Below are 26,223 nucleotides of genomic sequence, written 5' to 3' on the forward strand. Positions count from 1 at the left end.
ATGGCTGACTCTAAGGGAGATGATTCACTCTTTTTTTGTTACAAAGAAGTGAAATTAGTTTGACACTCTTGGTTTTTCCTCATTTGGATGACATCTAAAAGTTTGTAATGGTTTCTCCTAAATACACACCGGTTCATTGAATGTTGGGAAAACGTAACACAATGTTTCTTCCATTAAGGCAGACAGAGATTTGAGAAGCTTGATTTGTTTCCCCTTATTGCCTATGGAAAAAAATCTAATCTGCTTTTTACAAGTGCGCATGGTGTGCGACAAAAGATCTCAGATAGATTTATTAAAAGGTCAGAAGAACAAAAATTTCAGCTGGAAGTCTAAATTTGTATATTTCTTTTCATCTCAGATCACACATGAATATCTGAGTAGTTGATTTACTTATAGTATCTCTGAGGATGAGTCAGCAAAAAGACAAGAGGTACAACTTTGTCCACAGGGGGGCACCAAAATCAACCCCAACTGAAAGCTCCTTAAAGGAGCTTTAGAAGTGTATTTACTTTATATACATCATCGTTTACTTTATGATGAAAGGAGATGTCCTGTACATATAATGGTTGATATTTTTAAGCGACTGAAAATCAAAGAGAAATGGGGTTTTTAGTGTACAGCAGCAGTGGCAATCGACTTCTGATCGTCAGCACAGAACCTCAAAAAGTGCGAAATCATCCAACGTCAATTTCAGGATCGGGTTTTCGTGTGTGGAAAGAAGCAGGGGAAAATAAATGACTAAAAAGTCAACATTACGCTCGGTACTGTCAGGGAATGTGAAGCTATTAAAAATAGGAACCTCTAATACTTTCCAGGCTGTAAAGCAGAACCCATATACTGTATAATCCATGTAGTGTAGTATGCTGTTGATACAGTTATAGTTCAGATATTGTTGAATTAAAATGATACAAAACAATTTCGCTGAACAAATGGGCAACAAAATCAGGTCAAATCAGCGGGCGACAAAACTGCTGGTCAGGTCATAGATAAGGGTGCCTGCAAGCTCAATTCACAAAGATTTAAGAGTTTGCTTTACCTTGTTAAGGCCAATTAGAATTCCTTTCAGAAGAAAAACTGTATTTGAACAGTTAGAGGAGAAAGAAAAGAAACATGGTAGCCCCATTTAAAGACGAGCAGTGAACCACGATGTAAGGAAAACTACACAGATGTTTCTCCAGTCACCCATGTTTATGTTTAAGAGTTTATACGATTATTCAGAGATTGTTAGATCTTTCCAGAACCTGAAGACACCCTCTTGAACACAGAAAGATTTTGTCTGACCAAGATCAATGTTTTGCCAAGTTTAAGTACAGAAAGACTACTACTTCCACTTGACGATACATATAGCTTTGTATACAAAATATCTATTAACACTGTCAACAAAACCTAAACCAACGACAGCAAAGATACATTTTACACCAAATACTGTCTTTTACATTTACATTCTTATCATTGGATGAGTGCAAAGATGACGTGTAAACAGAGATCGTACAGGATGGTTACAGAGGAAGGAATGACTCTTGTTAAACAAGCTGTCGGGAGCTGTTTAGTTTTACTGCAAAGTGAACTGTTGGCATTCACGGCACTGTAAGCCACTTTGGATGAAAGCGCTGATGCAACGTCATTCATTTAGTGATCGGAGAATCTCCACCCGTTTCTGTGTGAATGAGCGCCGGTTCAAAGTCGAGTCAAGCGCCTGGTCTTTGAACGCGGCATCTCTTCAGTGTGAGCTAAACATTAACTCAGTGTACATTCGTTTTATGTTTGAGGGTCCTCCAGACCTGGGGCAAACCTCACCCTGCATGTTTCAAGGCTTCTTCTTTTTTTAAATCAGGCAATGTAGTGAAGATTCTAAGACTAGAAGCTGGGGAAACTGCGGAGCTCCATCATCAGTGATTAAAAAAAAAACAGTGTTAAGGTGACACGTCTTACTTTCATTCTTTGTTTGGACGTTTCAGGACAAACTACCAGAGGAGCCTGCTCATCTTTACACTGGATCTGTCTCAAAAAAACAAACTTCTGGTTCCTCCAAATTAAATGATTTCAGTTTTATAAATACATCCACACATACAGTATAAGGGATATACAGTCTGTGCACATCATAACAATGGCTTGGTAGTTGTCGTCAAACCTCATTTCATGTGGAGTCGTTTTTGTTATCGTAAACAAATCTCTGAAGAAGAACAAAACTATTAACAAGTGAGTCTCTTTTTTTTCTCTGAACTTATTTCCCTTCCTGTGTCTTATATACTGCATCCACCACTGGCTGAGAGTGAAGACTTCAATCTTTCTGCTACGTTAAGATGAAAGATACGGGAGCACAAAGTGAATCTGTCTGTGACTGTGTTCTGTAGCAGCCTTTTTAGTCGCACAGCTTGATTTGTTGAGATGCTCGTTAGTTTGGATTTGCACTTGGGATTTATTTCTCACCGTGTATGTATTTCATGTGCAAAGCTCGGCCAACAAATACTGGACACACAGAGATATGCTTGTAAACAATTTTCCCCTTCTTGTTGGAACATTGTACCTGCTCTGCTAAGTATCTGGTTTAACTCCTCTTGGGTAACAGTGTCAGTGGATGATTTGCTTCATTGAACCAAGACTGCCAGAAGACATCAACTCATAAATATGGTAACTCACGTTTTACTCGATGTAGTCCTAGAAGGCGAATGTGAATAGCTCCCAAAGTACTGAACCATGAAGCCTCTTTAAATGAATGCCACGAATGGCGTGCAGATGTTTATTTGCCCCAGGTCTGCAGTCATCAAACTTGTGTCTGTGCTTTACGAACCACTTCAGGGCTGCAAGGGGGCTACATGACAACATCTTCATTACAAAAAATGTTCCACTAAAGAAGAGACTATCAACAGCAATTCTATATACACATAAACAAAAGAGCTACTCAGTTTGTTCTCCCGTCACATTATCACTTATTACATGATTTGAAGAAGTGGCCATAATTAGACGAGAAGGAGGGGCGGAGTAAGCAAACACTTTATCATCACCTCAACGTAGTGCTAAATGCAACCGTGACTCGTGTTAACTGTGGTATTATTGTGACCATGATGGCTCTGACTGAGGAGGAGGAGTTCTGCTAACCTTCAATTGAAGACAAATTCAATGATCACCGTTTTGGCCTTCCAAGCACAGACACAGTTTGGATGACTGGACTGCTCGGGAGTATTTTCTGAGAACCAGACCGGGATGTAAAAGGTTCAACCGGAGGAGAGGAAGTGTCAGAAACGTCACTGGGATCTGTTCACCCCCTTGTTCTGTTGGATTCACCACCATCCAAATCTTTTAAACTATCTGTTTATTTCATGATCGGACCTCAACAGTGCTTCAAACTAAAATAGGAGGATGACTATAAAAGTACATATTTTACCTGAAATTCCCTTGATATACACAGGAGAGGAATCAGACAGTAAGCATCACTATATACCGAGAGATGATATTGTAATGAATAAAAGGATTTGTGCAGAGAACTGAGAGACGTTCGAATACTGAAAGTTGACCTACATGTACACCCAGTGTAACACTTTAAAATGGTTTCATTCAGTATAAAAATCTGTGGAAAAAGTGCATCTGCTACACAAAATGTTGGCATTAAAAAAATCTCTATCAACTACAGAGTTCGTGACCACGATGTGATGATGAATGTGACATGCAGTAATATCACTTATTGCATTTTCTTTTTTGACCCTGTTACGATGTAAAGTTCAACGTTATATTTATATATTATATTCTTTTTGTTTTCTGCATTCATCCAAATCATTTAGCGGTGATATGTTACCTTATTTCATGTAATGAAAATACACTGCTTAATACAATTACAGGAACACTTAAAGGCGTAGTATGTAGAATTAATCTCAAATGTATACATTTAAAAAAAACAAATAAACCTATGTTATAATTTGGTGGAGTACTTACATTACCTCAAATATTTCCAACAGTTATGCGCCATGACAGACAGAATGTTCATCGTTGCCGTGGAAACACCAGATGTTTGGTTATAGACCGCTGAATAAGTTAGCGGGAGCTGCTACTGAAAGTACTGCTGCTGTGATAACAAAAACAAAAAATCATGTAAATTAAATAAATACATTATACTTGGATCATCCGACGTTCCTCAGGTGGGTTTCACCTCGACTACGATCAACTCAGAGTTCCAATCCTCCTCTGGGCTAGTAGAGAGAATCACTCCCATGATTCCCCACCAGCCTCCAGCACATCTATACGTGTGGCTGCAGGAGCGTTTGCTGTGTGTACACATGCATCAAGCGTTTCATCACTATAAACCATTTGGACATGTGGCACAGCCGTCCTGTTCCTTACCGTTAACAAACATAAAAACATGCTTTAAGGTGTTATGTGTTCCTTACATTGTCTTGAGCAGTGGGGACTTAAAATAAGGTCCCTGTTTTACTTTTAAATGTGCTGTAAGTCCTGATAAAGTGAATATTTGTTCAGTCAGTAAACATTCTGAAAACATTTCTGAAATTTTGCCGAGGTGCATTCAATTGTACGTCAGATAAAATAATATTAACTTTATTGGATTTCATATCCCTGTTAAAGTTATATCCTTACTTTTATTTAAAAAAAGGTTACTTAAAAAATGTCACCATGGCTCAGAAATTGCTTTTATATTGCCGGCCTGCCAAGTGAGAGATTTTGTAGGTATTTAAGCAGCATCTGCTCTCGTCTCATCTAGATTAAATGGGTTAATTATTTAATATAAACAATTGTTTTTACTTGAGGAGGAATCCTCTAAGAGCTTGATGTAAATGTGACCTAATCTTTCTTTTCCACAGGTTAACACACTGAAATCATAGTCATAGTTGAATATAGTTTTACCCGCTGACACTCCCTCTCCTCTGGTGCTTCTCCACAGTTCTACGCCTCGTACCCGGCTGAGCGGCGCCGCTGGTGGTTCCAGATGTCGTCTCTGTGTTCGGGTCGGCAGAAAAGCCTGGATGACTGGGCGAGCCGCTCACGGTGCTCCCGCTCCCTGTCTCGTTCCCCACAGGGTTTGGAGAACGGTGGACAGCCACCAAAGTGTGAAGAGCGGGTTCTGTTGTCATGGAGACCAGACGAGGACAGCTGACCTCCCGCCGACCTGGAAATATCACATGATCAAGGATAAAAGAAGACGCATAGAGGATTACTGAATGTGAGCCAAACCAGATCTAAAAAATAATCGCTTTGGTCAAAGTTACTGAAAAACTTCTTATGGGTGCCTTTAAAATGTGAACCTCTTCCCCCAATAGCATGGGACAGTATTTTAAATTTGATTTATAAATGGAGACAAAGTTATATGTCTTCTTAAACTGGCATATCGACCGGTGGCAACGTGTAACCACACTTGCATGTGAATGTTTACCTGCAAGGAGGACTGAATGCTGTTGTTAGCAACGCTAACATTAGCTACACTTGTCAAACCTACGGCATTAATGGAAAGAGTGCTTATGAAAATGTTTATTCATTTAAGAATTAAGATCATTAATTTGTTCTAAAGGAACTCATAATATGTATGACATACATGACATATACATATAGGAGAATACAATCGGATGAAGTATTTAAACTCGGGAAAGTAAATCCTGATGTGTTTTAAAATGAGGTCAGTAGAGATTGTTTGAACGCAGCTCTATCGGTCTTTACTTACAATGATTGCTGCCATTACAATTTCCAAAGATTTACCACGATAAGACAAGTCTGCATTTCCTTATAAAGTGTTCAAATGTGAGGTTTCCACACTTTGTCCTATGTGAGGCTGCCCTAACTTAATTTATAGGATTGTACTTAAACCATTAAAAATCCAATCATTCATTTTGGGTCACACAGGATCAAACCAAACACCTAAGTGGAGACTCACCTGCTTTTAGTGATTCTGTGAGGTCCCATATCAGTTGGCTGCTGGTACTAATGAGAACACAGAAAAGATCAAAGGTCAGAGTGGGTGAATAGAAACAGCACTGTACTGACATGTTTGTGTCCCTTTGTGTTGGTGTTGCTGTTTCTACCAAGGTGTGGAAGCTAACTTTCCTCACTCTTATGAGTACGTTCAGTTGATCCGACAGAGCAATGGAGAAAACTGAAAACTGGCCGAGTTGTTGTACCTTGTAGTGGTTGCACTGTTGCGGGCTGCCGTTGACCTGGTAATACTCCACGAGTCTCTCGGCCAAAGCGATGCGTCTCAGCAGGTTCTCGATGAACTGCTGGATTCGAACTTTCCCGCAAGTCTCCTGTCGAGCTGCCGCCTCCAGAAACTTTTGTATTGTTATCACCTCTCTGGAATACGAACAAGACATTGAAAAGCAGTACTTTAATCGATTCTGCTGCCCTGGAGGAAACACTTAAATGTTTGGGAAATAAAACTGATGATGCAGTTTGTTTAAGAAAAAAAATACATTATTAGGTAAGACGTGCAGTTCAACATGTACTTAAGACTAAAAGTTATTTTAGCCTCTACATCTCAGCATCAGTTCTAAGAATGTAATGTCAGACTTTAAGGTTCAAAGTCCATCCTTCTGTTTCTGCTCTGCGGACAGCTTTTCTATTCCCATCGATCCCCAAGAGATTCTTGGAATTTCCTTTCTTTCTCCACACAACCCCAACCATCTGCTTACCTTGCCCCGCTGTTCTTGGCAGCTCCTCTGCTTCGTGTTTTCATTTCACTTACCAGCCTCACTAAATAAACACCAGATCAGTTCTTGTGCTCGGCTGCCAGTTGCTCTAGATGCCATGTGTTTTGTAGCTTTGTTCCTGTACATACTGTTTTTTGTCTCTTAGATGTTTTTTGGCCTTGTAACTTCCTGTCTGTCTGCAGATCTATCTAAGACTAACGATGAGGATGTTTCCCCAGTAAAACTCTGAAATCATCCTTCTGTGTGCCGACAGATTGTTACTGGTGCAAACACAGGGAGACAGAATTACAACATCCTTTTGAACATGCAAAGACAAATTGAAGGTTCATCGGAATAGTTCTCTTTCTCTGCTAAAGAAGTAACAAGAGCTGGCATACTCTCTTCTTTAAAATCCACACCACAGATTTTTATTTTTAATACCAGAAGTCATTACACAAAAATGAATCCCTTCGTCACTTAAGGAGGTTCCGAATGAGTCATAAAGAAGCGCAGATCCAGTGACCTGTTTACCTTTCTCGACGTTCCAGCTCGTTCTCCGAGGCATTGAGCTGCTCCCTCAACGCGGCGATCACCATCACAGCCACGTCCACCTGCCGGCTCAGTGACCTCTCTCTGTCAGCCACTTCCTGTCTCTCCTGGGCTAGGTGCTGTGAGTGAGCGCGCTCGCACAGGAGCTCCGTGTCGGTCTGGGCGAGCTCTGTGCTCACCTTGGCCAGTCGGCGCTGCATGGTGCTGTCGGCCGCCCTCAGGATGCTGGCTAGTCGCCGTTGAACTGCGGCCGAGGCTGCTGCCGTCTCCAAGCCGATGTATGAGTTCTGCTCTGGTGGTTACCGTTACAGAGACAAGAGGTACTGTTACTGTAACCCTGACCGTTTGAGAACATTTGTCATATTCATCAGCAATCATGCTCTCTACCAAAACATGAATTTCAATTCTAGTTGCACTTGTTTCACATTGAAATGTATTTACTTTTTTTATTCATAGGAACGACTCAAACATTTAGCTTATATGTTAAGAAAAAAAAAACTGATTCATACATGAAGAATACATTTCAGTATTAAAGATGTAAAATACATTAAACGTATGGCAGACATTGTGTTGTCCCTTCTCACTTCCTGTCTCCTCCAGCCCAGGTGAAGTCACTCATCTCACACAACGAGGCGCACCTGGCCTCAGAGCTTAAAAGGCCAGTACCAGGGCTTCCCTGTTTTATACTAGTGTATCAATGTGTGGTTTGTTCTTAGCCCCATAGGGCTGCCTGGTGGTGAGGTGTAACAACTGTCAGTTTACAGGTCAAAAACATTCTACTTAGACATATATCAATGATGTTTTTAATCCAGACATTACAGCATATGAATGTAATGTAACCCCAGCATTATAGGGTTGAAAAAACCAAGTCATCGCTGTTTCCTTGACAGCATCTATTTTAGATAGCAATGACACGGCCTCTCCTACATTAGTCTTTAATTACTGGTTTATATTTTTCAGTTAATTGTTGACACTTCATGTCTACATTTGAGAGCACAGTCTACCAACGTTAAATTGCTTGTGTGTTAAACATACCTGGTCAATAAAACTGATTCTGTTCTTGTAAATGGTAAACATTGTGGTGAATGGACTTCAGCTTGTATAGCGCCTTTTTCGAGTCTTCAGACCCCTAATAGCAGGTCTACCCTTTCACACACACTGATGGCTACGTAAAGTGCCCGAGGACACAAACTGGATATGTGGCTGCAGGAGCTGGGGATCAAAACCCTGACCTTCCAGTTGAGAGAGGAAAGACTACCAACTGAGCCACAGTCCCTGTTGTTGTCACCCATCACTCACTTTCACCTTATTTTGCTAAGATCTCCCTTCTGTCACTATTAAATACAATCTTAAAAAGTACTAACATAAGTTAAGAATGTGGTAATCCTGCAGCACGGACTCTTAGGCCTTGTTCACATTGCACCGCCAAACCAGATTTTTAGCACATCCAGATTGTATGTAGTTTGTTTTTGTTTGTTTTGCCAGTCTGGACACAAAAAACCACGAGATCTGCTGTTTCAAAATCGGATTCAAACCACATACGCAGGTTTCAAGTTTGATTCAATGATCGGATTTGAAAAAAGAAAAATCAGATTCTGCAGTCTGACCAAAGCCAAAACTTGGACTGCAGAATCTGATCTATCTGACTGACTGTCCGCATTACAAATTGCAAGTGACTAGATCTGATCTGCCCATCTGTATTGACATGGTCTGATCCACATTGATTTCTATGGTAACAGGTTTTGCCCAGGAAATACAACAGCAACATGGATGACAGAAGTGTGTCTATTTTTGTGGAGCAGTCTGTCCACGGGCTCGTTTTTCTACATGTTTGTTTTTATTCTCGCTGATTTCTTCCACTGACCAAAGTTGCCCTCCAGCTCGCCGGATCTACGTCGTTGTTATTGTCGATGGTGTTGCGTTGCGAGTGATGCAGAAGACACACTGAAGCGACCGAGATTGAGTCAGATCTGTAGGAATCAGATTTGCATCGCATTTGAAACCACCTGCGTGTGGTTTTTAATCAGACTTGGAAAAATCAGATCTCATGTGGCTTTTGTGTCCAGACTGAAAAAAAAAAGTACATACAATCTGGATATGCTAAAAAAATTTATTTGAAAGAGTAATGTGAGCAAGGCCTTTCAGTACAGCAGGCAACACTCCCCCATTCTTTGGGTCACAAAACCCCAAACTCTGCACGTCACACCTCTACTCAAGGCCTACCAAACCTTTTTTTTTTGCCTGATCAACTCTCAGATGAAGCTCTACACAGACTTCACTGTTTACTTTTTCAAACAAGAAACTCTTCTCCACAAAGTCATATAACAAAATTAGTAAGCATGTAAGCCTGAACGCACCAACCAGCTCCAGGTCTAGGTCCAGGTCCGGGTCTGGAGGGGGGCCAAGAGTAGCAGGAGGAGGGAACGGAAGGTGATGGTGGTTCATGTGATGGTGACCTGCTTCTGTCTTTTTGTTAGACATTTTGACATCCACCTCATTTCTCCCACCATGTCTTTCACCTTCATTGTCCTCATCCTCCTCTTCTTCTGCATCTTCATCCTCAGTCCCTACTTCCTGGTCGTCTTCCTCATCCTCGTCTTCCTCATCAGCCTGGGTACCCACCCCGACACTCTGTGTGCGTCTCCTCACAGAGCCGTAGGAGTGGAGGTATCCGCTGTCTCTGCTGTCACTTAGGGAGCGTGCGTGAGGTGGCCTCCCCATGCTCTGCTGCCCTCTGCGGGTCGGGAGGCTCATGTCGTACCAGGGTATCGCAGCAGTCAATGGGTCCGGAGGTTTGCCGGTGATGCTGAAACCACCGGCGGTCACGTCCGGCGAGCGATATGAGTGGCGGTACTCCAGGTGAGCACGGAGTGAGGCCAGGCTGCCGAAACGCTCCTGCTCACCGCAGCGAGGGCAGCGGAACGGGAGGTCACAGGAAGTGATGGAGATGGCGCCACAGGCCTGGCCGTTCCGCTCTAAAAAGAAAGAACCAGAGCCTCTGGAACACAACTTCTGCTGCATCACTGTAAACCTGGAAAGAAGAACATGAAGGCAATCAGGAAACTAACATTATATATATCTTATCCTTTAATAAAGACTTTAAAATATCTATATCAAAAATATCTCTGGTTCCAATTTTTCTCAGGATTATTGTTGTTCCAAACGCTCAGAGCAATATGCCCTGTTAATTAATATTCTCAGAAGGTTTTAAATCTTGCAATTTATCTAGAGAGAAGAAAAAAAATCAATATTTTTTCAGCTTGGACATTAGTGATTATTATTTTTAACTGAATAATACATGGCAGAAGAAGTTAAGGCAAATATTCCCTCGAGTAAGTGCATAAATATCAAAGTATACCAACAAATGTAAAAACAATAAAGAGACAGGTTTACAAAGTGATGCATAGCTTATGTGTTAGCATTACTAAGGATGCAGCTGGTAAAGATGGAACTATTTTAAATAGTAATTATATTCTGCTGGGTTGCTTAATCATTAAAGTGCATTAAACATAAGAGCATAACATGCAGATAGTTAGTTTAATAACGGGGCTTTATCTTTAACCCAACACAGAATTATATTTCATATTTAGTTAGTTTTCAGTGCTTTGTAAAAAAGAATTCTAAAACTCCAGAGATCTCTTTGTGATGATGTGCCATCATTAAGCGGCATTAAAAAAAAAACTATCTAAATAAACATTTACATATCTCATTGAGCCAACAATAATAAAAACAACGAGGACTGACTGGATGGCAGGTGACCTGAGCTGCTGACAGCCTGAGACAGATAATAAATATCATTATTCATCCCCATCACTGCACACATCAATAACTAACCCTTTAGCATCCAGACCGAACATTAGCTCTACCTCAGTGCTCTGCTCTGCTGTGTACAGCACAGGCTAACGCTAGCTCGCTAACACAAACAATCGCCGATTCTTTATTGATCAGAAAACCGTGCACGTGGTGATCTTACCGCGTGCACCGTACCTGCAGACTTTAAATCAACCTGTAACCTTTACTGTCTGACGGTGTCATGTCGCAGGTAGGGATAGACAGCATCCCGCATGATGTCATTCATTCAGGAGAGACGGAGCACATCAAGACCAATAACAAAAGCACAAACACATCCGGGTTTACCCTTCACAATAAAATCTGGGAAGCGACTGTGAATATTACATCCGGTTTCGATTTTCAAGCTCTCTTCACTGGAGCTCTTTTAAACACTATTTACTCAAGTTTTACTTTTAACTGGAGAGATGCCAGACCACTCCTTGAGCACCAAACTCCCACCAGCTCATGGGGCACTTCCAGTGGGGTCAGCCTGACATCTACATGTCCACAGGTCCTGCGTGTGCCTTTGTGTGATTCAGGCCTGTGTGTGCGAGAAGCATGTCTCTAAAGATAACAGAGTGCAAACCAGAGTGTTCCCCTCGGGAATTAATAAAGTACCGTAAATTCCGGACTATAAGCCGCTACTTTTTTCTCACACTTCGAGCACTGCGGCTTCTACTCCGGTGCGGCTTATTTATGGATTTTTTATGGGGGACAATGAGCTTCTGCCGCAAAAACATTTGACTTCGTCACGTCGGATCTTAATATCAGTCATTTTGCGCTTCATGCACGCACCCTCATCATGGAAAACACACGGAGAAATACATATGATGCAGCTTTCAAGTTAAAGGCGATCGACCTGGCTGTCAAAGAAGCTAACAGAGCTGCTGCACGTTAAGATGACACTGACAGCGACAACAGAGACTGAGGAAGTGAGTAATGAAGTCATTCTGAGGCAGTGAATGGATGGACTTTTTCTTGTGAAATATATTACGGTCATCTTTTTCATCAGCCGTGTTACAGACACCGTCGGCTAGGCTTCGTATTGTAACGGTTCATGTTGTAAAGTCAGTAGTTGATAATGTGTTCATAATTCCGATTATGTGGAGAGTCAGTGAATGCACCAGCGAGAACGTGTTGAGTGGCTGTATGAGAGAACGCTGGGGAGAGAGTTGGATTGTTACGGCAGGTTGTGTTGTTCTCTGCTGTAAACGGCGTGGTCACGGCCGACAGTGATCGGGTTATTAGGGACCGAAGCACTGACCAGTGCGAAGGACCCTATTGTAACCCAAATTATTATTTTTAAAAGTTATTATTTGAACGCTCTCGTCGTCCTTTAACGTCCGTACAGACGCTACAGTATTTGCGGATGTTTCCGGTAGCCTACGTCTGTGTAAATAGCTCTTGTTATAGCGTGGACACCTGCGGCTTATAATCAAGTGCGGCTTATATATGTACAAATACATTTATTTACTTATTTTTAGCCGGTGCGGCTTATATCCAGGTGCGCTCAATAGTACGGAATTTACGGTATGTAAAATTGAGAAATTAAATAAAAAAAATGTCAGTCATATAGAGGCATTTGTATTATAGTAGTCCGTTTTACATTAAACTAAAATCTTCCACAGGAGCAAAATAGTTAGGTACACCTCAATGAATAATATTGATCATTTTACCTCGTAATTTCTGCTATTTTATGTTTTCCTGCATTTGGAACAGTTATTCTTATGTTTATAAGGTTTTCAACCGTCTTGTCTATCTCACCTTTGTCTGACTACCCTCTGTATATTAGGTCTGTGCCAATCATACTTTGTTCCCTGAGTAGACTTCCCTCGTGGCTCTCCTTGTGTTCTCATCCTTATTGGACGGTTTTGTCCTCATTAAGATATTGCATTTTATGGACTTCTTTCAAGCAACTTTTTTTGTTTGCCTTTTACTTAAATAAATGCACTCTGAGTCTGCATCTGCATGGGTTGCTTTGTATAACATCACATTTGTTTAATTAGTTCATGGTGTCTTAAATTAAACAGAATACCTGCTGCATAACCACATGTGCAGCTCCATGTTGGCTTGTCTTGCTTCGAGCATGAAAGAGGGAGTCAAACAATTTCAGATATGGGTTGACTTTTATTTTTGATTATGGTCATATAAAGTAATGCACAATCAGAGATCATTTATAAGACAATAATCATATCAAAGAACAATGTAAACACTATAGTTTCTCCACTAGAATGAAGTCATAGCTGCCAGTGTGAGTATAATTCAACTGTTAATTTGTAAACAGGTTTTAAACATGAAAAAAAAACAACCTGGGATTTATCATAGTAGATAAATCTGAATCCTGAGAGTGACAATCAGTGCTACTTTCATTATAGCAGAAAATCTGGTTAAACACATTTTTTTTATCTGCTCAGAGCAAACTGAAAAAAAAACCTTTGCTGGTTTTAAAAACATAATGCAGTACTTAAAGGTGTATTGTTGGATATGTAGTCTTAACAGTATCTGATTGGATCGCACCTGTATTTTTACAGAAGATGTGCCATTTGACAAAGATTTTCAAGCATCGCTGCACAGTGTTGGTGCGATCTTCATTGGGGGTTGAGCAAAAGTAAGTTATAAACACACGAGTGAAATTACATTATGTACTAATTCAATTTAAAAACGTACCATTATGCACTTTCGGTCAAAATAGTGTTTGGTTTTACACAAGACTTGGACAGCAGTCTTTTGGTGAGCCCATGTTAGAAAATTCCGAAGATTTTAAATACAAGGAGGGTATTGATCTCCCAAAATGTCAAACTGTTCCTTAAATGATATATGATAATGGTATATATATTGGCATACAACTTGTTTATCAACAGAAGCCAACCATCATGTTAAAGTTAAAGGACAATAACCCATAATGCATTATTTTCAACTTCTTGCATCCCTTCTTTATAATTCTTTCTTCATTTTTTCCCAGCCTTTTAGCAGGGACTTTTGCTCTGAAAGGAGCCTCCCAAGGAGTTTTGTGCCTCACATTCCTGCCTCCAACAATGTTTCCCTGCCTTTGATTTCTCCCTAGTTTCTACTGACAGTGAATCTGGTAGTTGAGTTTGGCTCCCAGCCTTGTTCCTGCCAGGTGTTTGTTGAAGGCGTCATCCATCTCTCTGCTTTGTTCTGGTGTAAAGTGGTTCTTCCAGTCCCCGACTTCACCTGCACATGGACAAAAACAGGAAGTGATCTCATATTTTTAATCTGTTTTGTGAATGTAGTGAAATGGGTAAAACAGTTTAGTTTGGTAAAAAAAAAAGAGTCTCTCAGGCACCTTTCCTGAAGATGATGTTCCCAATATTGTGGGCATTTGCGGAGCTTTGCTTCATGGCTTTAAAGGTGCTCTCCTCAGTGATCTTCTCGACCTGACTCTTGGTCAGGCTGAAGCCAAAGAACGTGCTGACTTGACGTACGCCCTCATTCAGGTTCTACAGGGCAGGAAACAAACCCAAAGTTGTTACAGAATGTATCTGATGATCTCTGCACCGCAAGATTTAATTGTATGTTGATGTTTCAACATTCAGAATCTGACTGAAACCTATGGCTGACTGGAAGGAATAAAATGTATTCAAACCCTGTTGCAAATTTATAGACATTACCCACAGTAGGAATACAGACCTTGTTGAATCAGTAGTTTTGTATTACTATTGTACTATTGTACTATTGTAGTATCTATCTATCTATCTATCTATCTATCTATCTATCTATCTATCTATCTATCTATCTATCTATCTATCTATCTATCTATCTATCTATCTATCTATCTATCTATCTATCTATCTATCTATCTATCTATCTTATCTATCTTATCTATCTTATCTATCTATCTGTAAACATAAAACAGACAAGGAAAACCCTGAGAAGGCTCTTGTGTTTCAGGAAAGAGCTTCTCAGACACATTTTAGTCATTTCCAGTATCTCCTTAGAACAAGTGTTTTTAGGTGTTGTTTTTTAAATTAAAGATGTAAAAAGCAAAATGAATAATCTAATACCCTTTTAAAGCAACTAACTGGGATCTACCTCTTTTAGCTCCTCAAAGGTGATAATCATGACGTTGGGGTCGTCCATCCTCTTCTCCCAAGCCAAGGCATGCTCAAAGTAAGACCCCCAGGGAACTAAACATTCATAGATACATGCACATGGATAAAAACAGGTGAGAAATTATTTGTACTTTCACACAGTATCAGTATATTGATAGAATCATCGTAACTCAGATTTTATGTGTTTCCTGGTTTACTAGATTCTCTGACTAGAGCGCCACAGTCAACAACAATTTGTCAGTGAACCCACAGAGTTGGCTGTTTACTACATCATGAAACGAGCTGAGCTAAGGGTCATAAAGTCAGGCTGTTAAAGGAGGTATGTGTCTTTCTTCCTGCTGCTTTGAATCACACCAAGTTACGTTAACTCATCATTTGTTACTTTAACTTTCAATCAAAGGAACAGAAAGTCTTTGTTGTCATTTGCAGTGATACAGATACATTTCTAAATGTAACATAAATGTCTTAGGAGGTGTGGATTTTTCTCACCATCACCACTCATGAAGTCAGAGAAGAAGGAGTCCCAGGACTTTACAGAGGGAAGGACGGGGTTGTTGTTGCAGAAATGATAGAAGGAGACCACAGTGTCTTTAGGGTTCCTGAAGATCACCAGCATCTTTACAACACAAAAAAGCATGTTGCAGTTGAACATTTGTTCTGCAGAAGTGCTAGAAGCAAAAGAACAGACACTTTACACTACAAATAAAACATGATCCAAGAAAGCACAAAGATATATCAAACAAAAAGGCAATCCAGGGCAAGGTGAGATGACACCAGGCAAGGTGTGGGTCTTTCTTGGGGTCTCTTCCCAGTTGATCTTAACCAGAAAGCCTCCAAATGAAGCTTCTGAGGAGCTTCAAATGATAGAATAACATCAGCTGACTTCCTACAATGTGAAAAAGAATCTAGCCCTTCTCATCCCAGCAGCTTGTATCAGCCATCTTATTCTTTTGGTTACCATCACAAGTCATGACCATAGATGAGGGTTGGACTACAGATTGACTGGCAAATTGAAAGCCCTGCCTTTTGCTCAGCACTCGCTTCAATTGTATGGTTGGGAACAAAAGCCTACCTGGGTTTGGTGGTACTGTGGGGAGTGGCTGTGGCTAAGGTGGGTTGACTATTAACCGGAGGGTTGTGGGTTTGATACCGTCAGTATGAATGGAATAGTATTGCTGGGCAATATGGAACTCAATGTCACAGCCTCTGCCATGAGAATGAGGATGCACTCTGGGTGGTCAGAAGACTAGAAAAGGTCATTTACCATTTTACAGCTGATAAGCTGTTCATAAACTTACTTAAGCGCCTCTACTAGAGACAATAACTCACTTCCATGCAAGAGTACGCAATCCATCACTTTGTCCAGCAAAAAGCCACTGCCTCAGATTTGAGAGTGCTGGCCCCGACTTCTTCACATATGGCTGTAAACCATCTAATTAACTGCTAATAGTCATCTGATAAATGAAAGGAAGGAACTTGGAGGTACCTTGAGATATTGTAAATGAAAATCACAAATATAATCAGAAACAAAGGACAACCCTTGCTAACAGCACCTCCAGTGGTAATCTGTTTCAGTTTGTACTGAGGATATTCAGACAGTCAGTTCCCAGGTCATCCACAAAAAGATTTACCAAGTTTGTCTCGTTGCTTGTCATTCATCGATCATACGTCTCTCCTCTCTTTGATTAAGACATATAAGACATATTGTTGTAAATCTGATGATAAGGCAATATAGATTAACATAATTTCCCCCCCTAGTGTTTTCAGGCATCCATGACAAATGAAAGTCCTATAAAAAAAAACATAATTAATTTTTTAGACGGGGATACCGATTCAACCTCTTCTAAACAATCAGGTCCTTCGTCTCTGCTACTTGAAGTTGCATAGAGGCTACCCTTTTGTTCTCTTTGGAGTATCTCCAAACTAGTCATGGGCCTCTTGTGCTTAGGGGAGGAAATAATGATCCTGGTAGTTTGGTACTTAAACTATATTATAGGCAGATGTAAGACCACTTATATCCAGCTGCTCCACTTTACTCACAAGCTCTGGGGTTTTCCCTGCCAGAAAGGTGACGGTTAATGTTCCTATAAAACAATGTGATGCTGGGAATGCATAGCAAAATCTGAGCCTTTAGCCCCCCAACCCCCAACAGTTTTCTATGCATTCAATCTCTGAACACCTGAAAGAGTTGTATGTCCCTATTTGACTTTATATAAAAAGACTTAATGGTATGCTCTGACCTCTTGGCCTTACTAGTTTACCTTAGTTTATAAAGGTCAGCTTTCAAACTCACTTTGGGTTTCTTTGCATTGAAGGAGGAGGGTATGTTATCAGGATGTAGGTGAGTCCCTAGAAACCTCGGAGATGGAGCCTGGTGAACAGCCTGAGGGGAGACAAGGGCATATATCATATGCATATACAGTAAATATATATACATACAGTACATACAAAGTGTGTGTGTGTGTGTGTGTGTGTGTGTGTGTGTGTGTGTGTGTGTGTGTGTGTGTGTATATACATATATATATATATATATATATATATATATATATATATATATATACTGAAAATCAAGTGTTAGGGAGAAAAGACCAGAAAGGAGATCCCTACCTCTTGATTTTTCACAATTTAAACAGTTTAGTTTGTTCTTAATGCATCTTAAAACAAACCAAAGCAAATGTCCACAGAAGCACTCACAACCCAACGTTTTAAACAGCTGGAATAACCCAGCATTATGTTGTTATGTTTAAACTCTTAATGAGCAGTCTAAGGCTGCTTTAAAGTATAAAGAACATGTGTTTCAGTTGAACTTCCCTACTATGTGTTTATTACATAATGCAGGATGTGTGCCTCCAACTAAAGAGAGAAACACTGTGAGAGCCATAAACAGGTCTTTCATTCATTTTTTCCCCTCGTGTTTAAGCTATATAAACACTGATTGGCTTTATCCTTTGTTTGACTTTGAGAGTCAACAGATACTTCACTTTAATTAATGAAGTTTGGTCATGGTTTGATTGCAGGCAAAAGATGAGTCAGCATTGTAGAAATGGATAAAAAAAAAACAGATATTACTCAAGGACAAGGAGAAAGCTGCTGCCACAATATTGTAAAGTTACACAAAAAAGGATTCAGGAGGGACGCAAATTAAGCCACAGAAAGCCTCTTCTGAATTTCACACAGATGTTGAAACAGTTCTAAATTGGGAAATCGAGAAAACTCTTAGTGTTAATTTAAATTTCTCATTTTAATTTTCATACCTCAACTGTTATGCTAAACCATAACAACAGCAACAGTGCACAAACAACATGTTTTTACTTTCTTTAATTGTTCAAAATCTGAAAAAATTTGCATTTTCCACTTTAAAGACAAAGATTTAAATGGTCCAGCCTTAACAAGAGGTGTTTCTGCGATATTGAGATATCATACAAAATTGTGACGAACTGATTTAGAGGGGGAAAAAAATCACTTTTAATTTAAATCAGTTCTAAATTTGAAGTTTCATGATTTTGAACTCTTCAGCTAAATATGAAATAATTAAAACTTTTTCTCAGGACACTTTTTTCTACATTTTTGGTGACTAAATATAGCAGATAATGTGCAGACAAAATGTAAACTATTTCTAAGAGAATATAAATAACTTTGCTTTGAACAACGTCTTTTTATATATATATATATAGTTTCATTTCAGTCTCAAGTTTTAACTTTTCATTTCACGCACTTATTTCACGCACCTTTTTCAAAAAGGTCACAGCACAGATAAGAAAGAATCAAGAATCAAGAAAGAATCAATCGTTCTTCTTTTTAGAATGTCAGTAGTTTCTGTAATACAATATCTGTACAGTTCCTCAATCAATAACCTTAGACAAGCTTAGACAAGAAGCAGCCTTTTGTGGAAGCAAAACCTTGTCAAGAATCCTGACCAAATCCAGTTATCTTTTGTCTTTTGTAATAAACTCCGAATAATACAAGCCATTGTAAAAAATACAGTCTCAATGTACGAATTGATAGTTCACACATTTAAAGGACTATTGACTCATAGGGTATCAATGCTCAAATGTATTTCCTATAAGCCTCTCTTTCACCATTCAACTTGTCTACCAATTTTTACGATCTACCAGTGAAATAAAGCCTCGATTTGGGACAGAAAAAAAATGAACAGTTAAACAACCACAGTAACTGTGTAACCTATACCCAGCAGCAGAGAAAGAGCGCTATTGATGGAGGATGGGAAGAGTAATAAAAACCACGGTTAAACAAGAGCTGGTCTCAGGAGTGAATTCACTCAACTGAGAAAGCTCCAGGACTCAAAGGTTTCTAAATTAAAATTAAAATTGTGGTCTTATATTGACTTGATCAGTCCATACGAGAACCTGCCAACTTTTTTTTTCTTAGAAGTCATTTGTAATTCTGCTTTGGTAAATCACTAGACCAGAACTCAGAAGTACAAAAACTGGATGTGGGATTGACCTACAACCACATGATTTTAGAGGTTTTGTTTTTGAGTCGGCAAAAGTTCCAACATTCAAAGGCTGTTCATCCCATAAAGAAAAATGGCTGGAAAATTGCGTCTGTAGATTTTAGATATGGATATAAGAGACTGTAAAGGCCAATAACAAGTGGATGAACCTCCAGGCAAAAAAAGTTTCGCCAATGCCTAAAAATATGTATTCTGTCACATGGCTAGCAGAGGGATGACTCTACTGATTACAAACATACATCATAAGTTAAAATGAGCCTACTTCTGCAGTTATTATTTTCTTAATAAGCTTTTGGTCTTGATTGTAAGTTTTGAATGTTCTTCAAGAATAAAGTCTATTTAGTACTTTATGGTTCTATCTATAGTGAAAGAGAAAATGTTAAGAAAATTTGCTCCCAGCGATGAAAAATATTTAGTTCAGAGTTTGACATTGATTGCTTAATTTTTTTGAAAGCACTTCTTTTTTTAATTATTTTTTTTTTAAGCATGAGCTGGCATCCCAGTTAATAACAATGTGAACGTAATGAACACATGCATCTTGCAAAATAAATGAACTCTATCAGAGGACTTAGCCCCGCTACAACTTCAGCCTCTTATTAAATTATGATCACTCCTGGCTTCATAAAACCAAGATGGTGATTGTCAAAATGCCAAACTGGTTGATGTCCTAGCAAGACAAAAAAAACATCCAGTGAGTACCTGTAAGACCTTCGGTCCCATGAACTCGATCAGTGGGGGCATCTTGGTTTCAACTGTAACTCCTGTGGCCTCAGTAATGATCTTCCTCATCACGCCAACCATCCAATTAAAACCTGTTCATAAAACACACCACAACACACATTTTTAATCTTCATATCTTAATCTACATATTGTAGCATTGAGAATTGTTAAACCACCCTCCATTTCTAATTTTAGACGGTAACTAAAACATTAAAACAATATATAAATAATCTGAACTGCAAATATTGAAATAACCCATAACCCTGTCGAGCTGTGCATCTTCACTGGTCTACTGATTCTATTCAGTTAACATTATCCTGTCAACAATTTGATTTGATTGAATACATACCGACAAATAAAAACAATTTTCAATTGTTAGCAATTATCAATTTTCCACATTACTGCACATCGCTACTTTTAAGTGTCTTACAAATCAATGTCAACATAAATGTATTTACATAGCCAAATTAAATAAGTTAAACAGGTCTATAGATGGAAAAATCTACAAGCATCATTGGTACCTAATAAATGATATTGTTCTGTCACTGCATCGATACAGACTTGTCCACATCATGCATAGCAACAATTTCAACACCCAATATCACTGTTTCATGCTACAGGAAATAAAACACTATTTTGGTGGACAGTGTAATAACTTAAACAAAATATATTACAAAAACACTTAAACTTTTCCGCTGCTTCAGTAGTCTTTGGCTTCAACTTTAATATCAGATTGTTTTATTTGCATTCTTCAGGGCATAGTTGCGGTTATAAAATATGTCGCCTGTTCATTTCTGTTTTGGCATCGAACTGATTTGTTGCCCTCGAGCAGGTTAATCTTGTTTCTCTTACAGATCCTGCTGTTAAGTAATGACTCTGCACATTTAACAGTAGGGAAACATTGGTCTGAGTTATTTCAAGTTTTTTTTTTTTTTAATGGCAGGTGTATCACTTGTGTGGTTTGAGAGAAAAAGTATGCTATTTTTGTCTCCAGGTGTATTTTTGTGTTCACTTCATTTTCTCTGTGGTGTGCATCAAAATGTAACTGTAATCTGGGAATAATGAAAGTCCATGTTTTTCAGACACATACTCCCTGCTATGTGGGAATACAATACGTCATGAAAATAGTTTCTGCAACCTGTTGATTTTTACAAGTATAGAAAGAGAGAAGAACATGTGTGCTTTATGAGCACATGAAAGATTCAATAACATTTTAGGTAAACTACATAATGAAGTATCAAAATGAGTTGATTGCACTTTCAATATAAAATATGTATCATTGCTTTGTAACCCAATTGGAGCTTGCTTTGAAAATAAAATCTTTTTTCCTGCAGTGACTTTTAATAATTCAAACAATCTATGTAAACAATGGTTTCCCAGATCCAAAAATTGTATAGAAAACTTGTTATAGGAACATGTAATTTTACACATGCACAGAAAACAGTGAAAGGAGTAAATATTACCGGCCACTTAACGGGAGCAGACTGAAAATTTATGATTCTTTAAGTGACGGCTGGACTGATCTCTAATCTCCTCCTTATATCACAGAGACGCCAAGAAGCTATAATCTGCTGTGGTCTGCAATAAACCTCTGAATTACTGCCTTGACTTTATATTGGACATTCCACAATTAAAAAGGGCTTCCATTAGCTGTATGTATGGAGGACATGTCAAGTCACACCCCTGTAAATAAAAAAAAGCTCCTTGATTCCCCTGTGGCCCTTAATGCATAAAGATGTGGACCGGGTGTGTTTTTAATCTAACATTCCTCAAAGACGATTAACTTTTCGTTCTTATGTCGTTTCTCTACCAGCAACCTGCTGGACAAAAATAAACACTTTCCTGAAAGAAAAACATGTCACATTCCTCGAACGCACTGGTTTGACAGCAGCTTTTCATGCTGCACTATAAGCTCTTTGTGTCTTTAACAAGAGATTAAAGTGATGTTATGTGGTGCCTTAACATATCAATAAATCACTTTAACATTCACAAAGGCATCTATGCTAAGTCATACCCAGGTTGCATGCAAAGATGAAAAGGGCGTCACTAAAAAAAAAGGTTGGGAGCCCACATGTACAGTCGCTGTTCGAGGAAGCAGTATGAAATAAATGTTAAAAATTAAAATGATCAACAAGTTATTGAAGGTTCTGGGACTTCCTAGCCGAGTCACTGATATAAAACCTTTCAGTGCAGGAGGCATTCTTAATGGGAAGTGTAATTTCTACTAAAAAAAAGATTATTGGAGTTGCAACATGATTGGAATTCTGAGCATAACTTCTGTACTTGATAAAGGAACAGGTTTATCTTTTTTAGGAATGTGCCACATTTTTCATTCTTCTTTATTGCCTAGACTTTCACATCAGGCAACTTTTGAATTCATTGTTGTTCAGCCAACCCTGCAATTGTTAATGCTTCAGTGGAAAACTTGCTGCTTCTCTTTCCGCTGGATTCTTTCTTCTCATACCCCTCCATCAGAGTCACATCAGGAATCATCTCAACAGACATCTTTTTGTGCTCTTCTTAATAGTGCAAAATAATACTTTTAACTCTTTAAATAATTTTGAATGAAAGAAAAGAATATAGAAACTTCTCTAATGATGGTAACAATGAGGCTAGTCAGCAGTTAGCTTCACTTAGCTTAGCTCAGGCATTTACGTACTCAGTAAAGAGCTAATAGCCTATGGTCAGCTTCAAAACCCATGAACTTACGTATGTAGAAAATATCACAACAGTGTTTTGTTAGGGGTAGTGTGCTACACTATTTCCTAGCCAGATGCCGTTGGTTTACAAAAAAACCCTGAAAAGAAAGCAAATGTTTATAGTGTGGGTTGAGTCAGGACGTGAACTGTTATAGCGCATACATCAAGAGGGGGATTGAGTTACTTTTCCATTTCATCTCTTGAGTGAAAGTCCTGTGTGCCTAATTTATGTACTTCAAAAAACAACTTCTGTAACTAGCTTCAATAGACATTTCGAGGGTCTGACATGAGAGTGTATTCTGACAAAGTAAACACAGCTTTTTGTTACAATAAGTAGTTTTTCTTGTCACATTTTCTCGTCAGCCATTTCTTGATGACTTGATTTTATCTTGTGTCCTCCTGCTAGGGTCCCAACTCCCAGCCCGCAGGCTTGGAAATACTCTGCTGCAGGGATTATTTTTCAATATATTGTCAGCTTTGAGGTGGATTTCTTTCTTGCATACAGCCTCAGTGTGTGTTTTCTCATTACAAAAAGATGTGGATCTCAGTTATGGAGATGTTTAGAAACATTATGTTGATGTTTTCCAGCTGCTAGAACTCAGATCCTAGATGTTTATCTGTCCTTAAGTGAACCAACCAGGAAGTGTATTTCCCTTCTCTCTCTCTCTTTGTTTTTTTGGTGCTGTTTTGGGCATGTGGAAAACTGCATTTATCAAAGTCAGGAGGAACAAAAGAAACAAAGTAGGCTGTTGTTTTTAAAACGTTTGTGAAAAAGGTTTCAATTGATTTTGGACGTTTTTTGGAGTGTATTTTACCATTTCAAATGTCTGTTGAACTTTTGTTCTATTTTAGAGGTTCATCTTTTATCTTTTAATAAGCTGCAAATAAATACAGATCTGGAAAATGTTATGCCCTTGTAAAGCTCTTTACACATGGGGCGTGTCATAGTATGGGGGGCATGGAAAGATTTTTTTTTTTTCAATCCACAACATTGGATTGGTGGTATGATTTTATTACAAGAATCCAACAAATGTTTTCTGCAGAAAATACTGCAAGGGATTCTAAACAATCTCCAATTTTGGGAGACCAATAAATTTAATTAGCGGCAGACGGGTTTTTCCCATTAAGAAAAAGAGAACAGCTACGTTTGCATTTAATGTTAAGAGCCTGCATGATGCAATTCATGTAACTGATGAGGAACACTGAAACAACCATTTAAGTAAACTGATTTCTTATAGAACTCATTTACATTTCATATTTTACATTACATTAACAACTGTACTGTTTTGTGATTGTTTGCCATTAGCTTTTAACATTTTACACATATTCTATTTAAATGTTATCATTCATTTCATGTTATTTTTTGTAATAACACAACTTAGTTTAGTATTTGATTCTACTTAGTCAATGACAACATTCTTGGCAAACATCAGGACCATGACTGAGCATGTCAAACTTCAGAAAAAAGTGAGGAACATTCATTTCCTAAAGTATGTCTATGAGCATGATGACATTGTTGGAGAGTGAAAGAAGATATTGACAAAATCTTAAAGAACGCTTATAAAGTTAACACAATAAATGAAATGCAGTCTCTTCCAAGAGACACATAATAATAATAATAATAATAATTAAAAAAATAGGTTCTTGCTAATTTATGTGGCTGTTTCACTTAATAGAAAATGTGTGCATCTACATAATTGAAGACTTTGCTTTGTACACAGTAAAGTAACAGTAACAGACTTGTTTGTAGTTTCTACACTCGCTGCAATTTCAGATTTGTTTGGAGAGTGTTGTCAGTGTTGAAGTGGTGTCTTACAGTAAAAGTAATAAGCCTCATTTGCACCAGTCATAAAGATAACAAAGAACCATTGTAATAGTGTTGAGAGGACAGAGGTGACAACAGATGGAGAAATAATATTTATAATTTGTATAAAGGCACAATATTCTGGGTATGTTCCTCTAATGCAAAACAGCTTCAGGTCATTAAGAATTTTTGAAATTTGATCAGAGTTCCTCACCACATTTGGGATACGCTATCAGCATGAGGTCTTCCTCTCGGGCCTCCATGTTCTCCAGAGCCTTCAGATGATCCTCGGGGCACATGAGGCAGGGGTACAGCACCTCCTTATATCTGTACAACTTATCCTCTTCCTTCATGTCCTTTGCCATCTGCATCCTGGACAGGGTGTTGTTAGTGAAGTCTTCAGAGCTCATCCTGTCTCAGTATTGTATAACTGCACAAATCCGAAACTCAGAGAGAAGGAAAATGCAGTTTTCTTAAAAATATGCACAGACAATACAAAGTGTTGCCTGAAAACAGAAAATAGGCTTTCTGTGCAGTGGAGCGACGTCCGACCACTGCTGTGCTGCAAGTGAACGAGAGACGGAGAGAAAGGTTGAGTGTGTAGTAGTAAAAAGAGGAGGAGGTGCCTGGTGTCTCCTCCTCCTTCACACACACACACACACACACACACACACACACACACACACACAGGGAAATGTGTTGACGAGGTGTGTCTGATGCCTGTGCAATGTTCACCAGATGGGAGGTACATGCTGACAGACAGAGGACTGTAGACCTCTTTTACACACACACACACACACACACACACACACACACACACACACACACACACACACACACACACACACACACACATAAACACACACTTGCACAAATTCAAGACAGCACAAACTTTCTTTGAGTAGCTCAGATTCATCAGCGGTTGCAAGTGAGCAACAAAATCTCGTAAAGATGAAGAATAACGTCAGATTTGTGAAAGAGAAAGGGGAAGAAACCTCAAGAGAGGAATATTTTGGCCTGACACCACTTCCTCAAACAGCTGGGGGATGTAAGAGAAACCTTTCAAAAATGAACAGACATAAATCATATGACTGAGTTTCTGCAGTAGTATGTTATTCCTCTTGTGCTCGTCTGCAAAAGTGATTCATTACTTACCAGGGCTGGTTGATACAACTCCCAAGGGTCTCCACCTTATTATACTTGCATTGGATTGTTCTTTGTGGTTGGTGCTTCCTTGTTGCTCAGAAAAACGGAAATTTGCCCATTCCGAGTTTAGAGTCTAGTCTTATAAAGACACCTGAGAGAACCAGAAATGGTCCAATAGTCCCAAAGAGCAACCCCCAACATGCAGCCTTCTGCCATTGTGAACCTCAGCATGTCAGGTTGTTTTGGATGTTTATTACAAGACGCCTTCAGCTGAGGCTGGTCCCCTACAGGCTCAGGTTCA

The 26,223-nt window shown here is 39.0% G+C and overlaps 2 protein-coding genes across 3 annotated transcripts; both read right to left on the minus strand.

Moving 5' to 3' along the window:
* Nucleotides 1-3,888: 3,888 nt before the first annotated feature.
* Nucleotides 3,889-11,324, minus strand: znf365 (zinc finger protein 365). Of its 2 annotated transcripts, XM_079363398.1 has the most exons (7): nucleotides 11,149-11,324; nucleotides 9,533-10,206; nucleotides 7,158-7,467; nucleotides 6,120-6,291; nucleotides 5,876-5,922; nucleotides 4,855-5,116; nucleotides 3,889-4,060 (listed from the first exon to the last, which is right to left on the minus strand). In XM_079363398.1, exons 2-6 carry the CDS (start codon nucleotides 10,194-10,196, stop codon nucleotides 4,894-4,896), a joined length of 1,416 nt encoding a protein of 471 aa, XP_079219524.1. In that variant the 5' UTR covers nucleotides 10,197-10,206; nucleotides 11,149-11,324; the 3' UTR covers nucleotides 3,889-4,060; nucleotides 4,855-4,893. The 2 variants fall into 2 exon arrangements, with proteins under 2 accessions (XP_079219524.1, XP_079219523.1); XM_079363397.1 differs by having other exon boundaries at nucleotides 3,889-5,116.
* Nucleotides 11,325-13,113: 1,789 nt separating this feature from the next.
* sult6b1 (sulfotransferase family, cytosolic, 6b, member 1) lies at nucleotides 13,114-25,330 on the minus strand. The gene is made up of 7 exons (XM_079363135.1): nucleotides 24,991-25,330; nucleotides 20,253-20,365; nucleotides 17,373-17,462; nucleotides 15,569-15,695; nucleotides 15,060-15,154; nucleotides 14,314-14,467; nucleotides 13,114-14,201 (listed from the first exon to the last, which is right to left on the minus strand). The coding sequence occupies exons 1-7, from the start codon at nucleotides 25,184-25,186 to the stop codon at nucleotides 14,074-14,076; spliced, it is 903 nt and encodes a 300-aa protein (XP_079219261.1). The 5' UTR covers nucleotides 25,187-25,330; the 3' UTR covers nucleotides 13,114-14,073.
* Between the last annotated feature and the right edge of the window lie 893 nt (nucleotides 25,331-26,223).

This window comes from Symphodus melops, assembly GCF_947650265.1.
Source record: "Symphodus melops genome assembly, chromosome: 15".
Classification (NCBI taxonomy): domain Eukaryota; kingdom Metazoa; phylum Chordata; class Actinopteri; order Labriformes; family Labridae; genus Symphodus; species Symphodus melops.

Bases quoted from the DNA above. Each gene is read 5' to 3' on its own strand.
- znf365 (XM_079363398.1), bottom strand. From the start codon at position 10,196: ATGCAGCAGAAGTTGTGTTCCAGAGGCTCTGGTTCTTTCTTTTTAGAG. The intron at 5,923-6,119 runs GTACAACAACTC...TGTTCTCATTAG, and splicing joins AACAGTGCAACCACTACAAG to TACCAGCAGCCAACTGATAT. The intron at 5,117-5,875 runs GTGAGTCTCCAC...TGATATTTCCAG, and splicing joins CACAGAATCACTAAAAGCAG to GTCGGCGGGAGGTCAGCTGT.
- sult6b1 (XM_079363135.1), bottom strand. From the start codon at position 25,186: ATGAGCTCTGAAGACTTCACTAACAACACCCTGTCCAGGATGCAGATG. The intron at 20,366-24,990 runs GTGAGGAACTCT...TTTTATGAACAG, and splicing joins GATAGCGTATCCCAAATGTG to GTTTTAATTGGATGGTTGGC. The intron at 14,202-14,313 runs GTGCCTGAGAGA...GTCCATGTGCAG, and splicing joins GAACATCATCTTCAGGAAAG to GTGAAGTCGGGGACTGGAAG.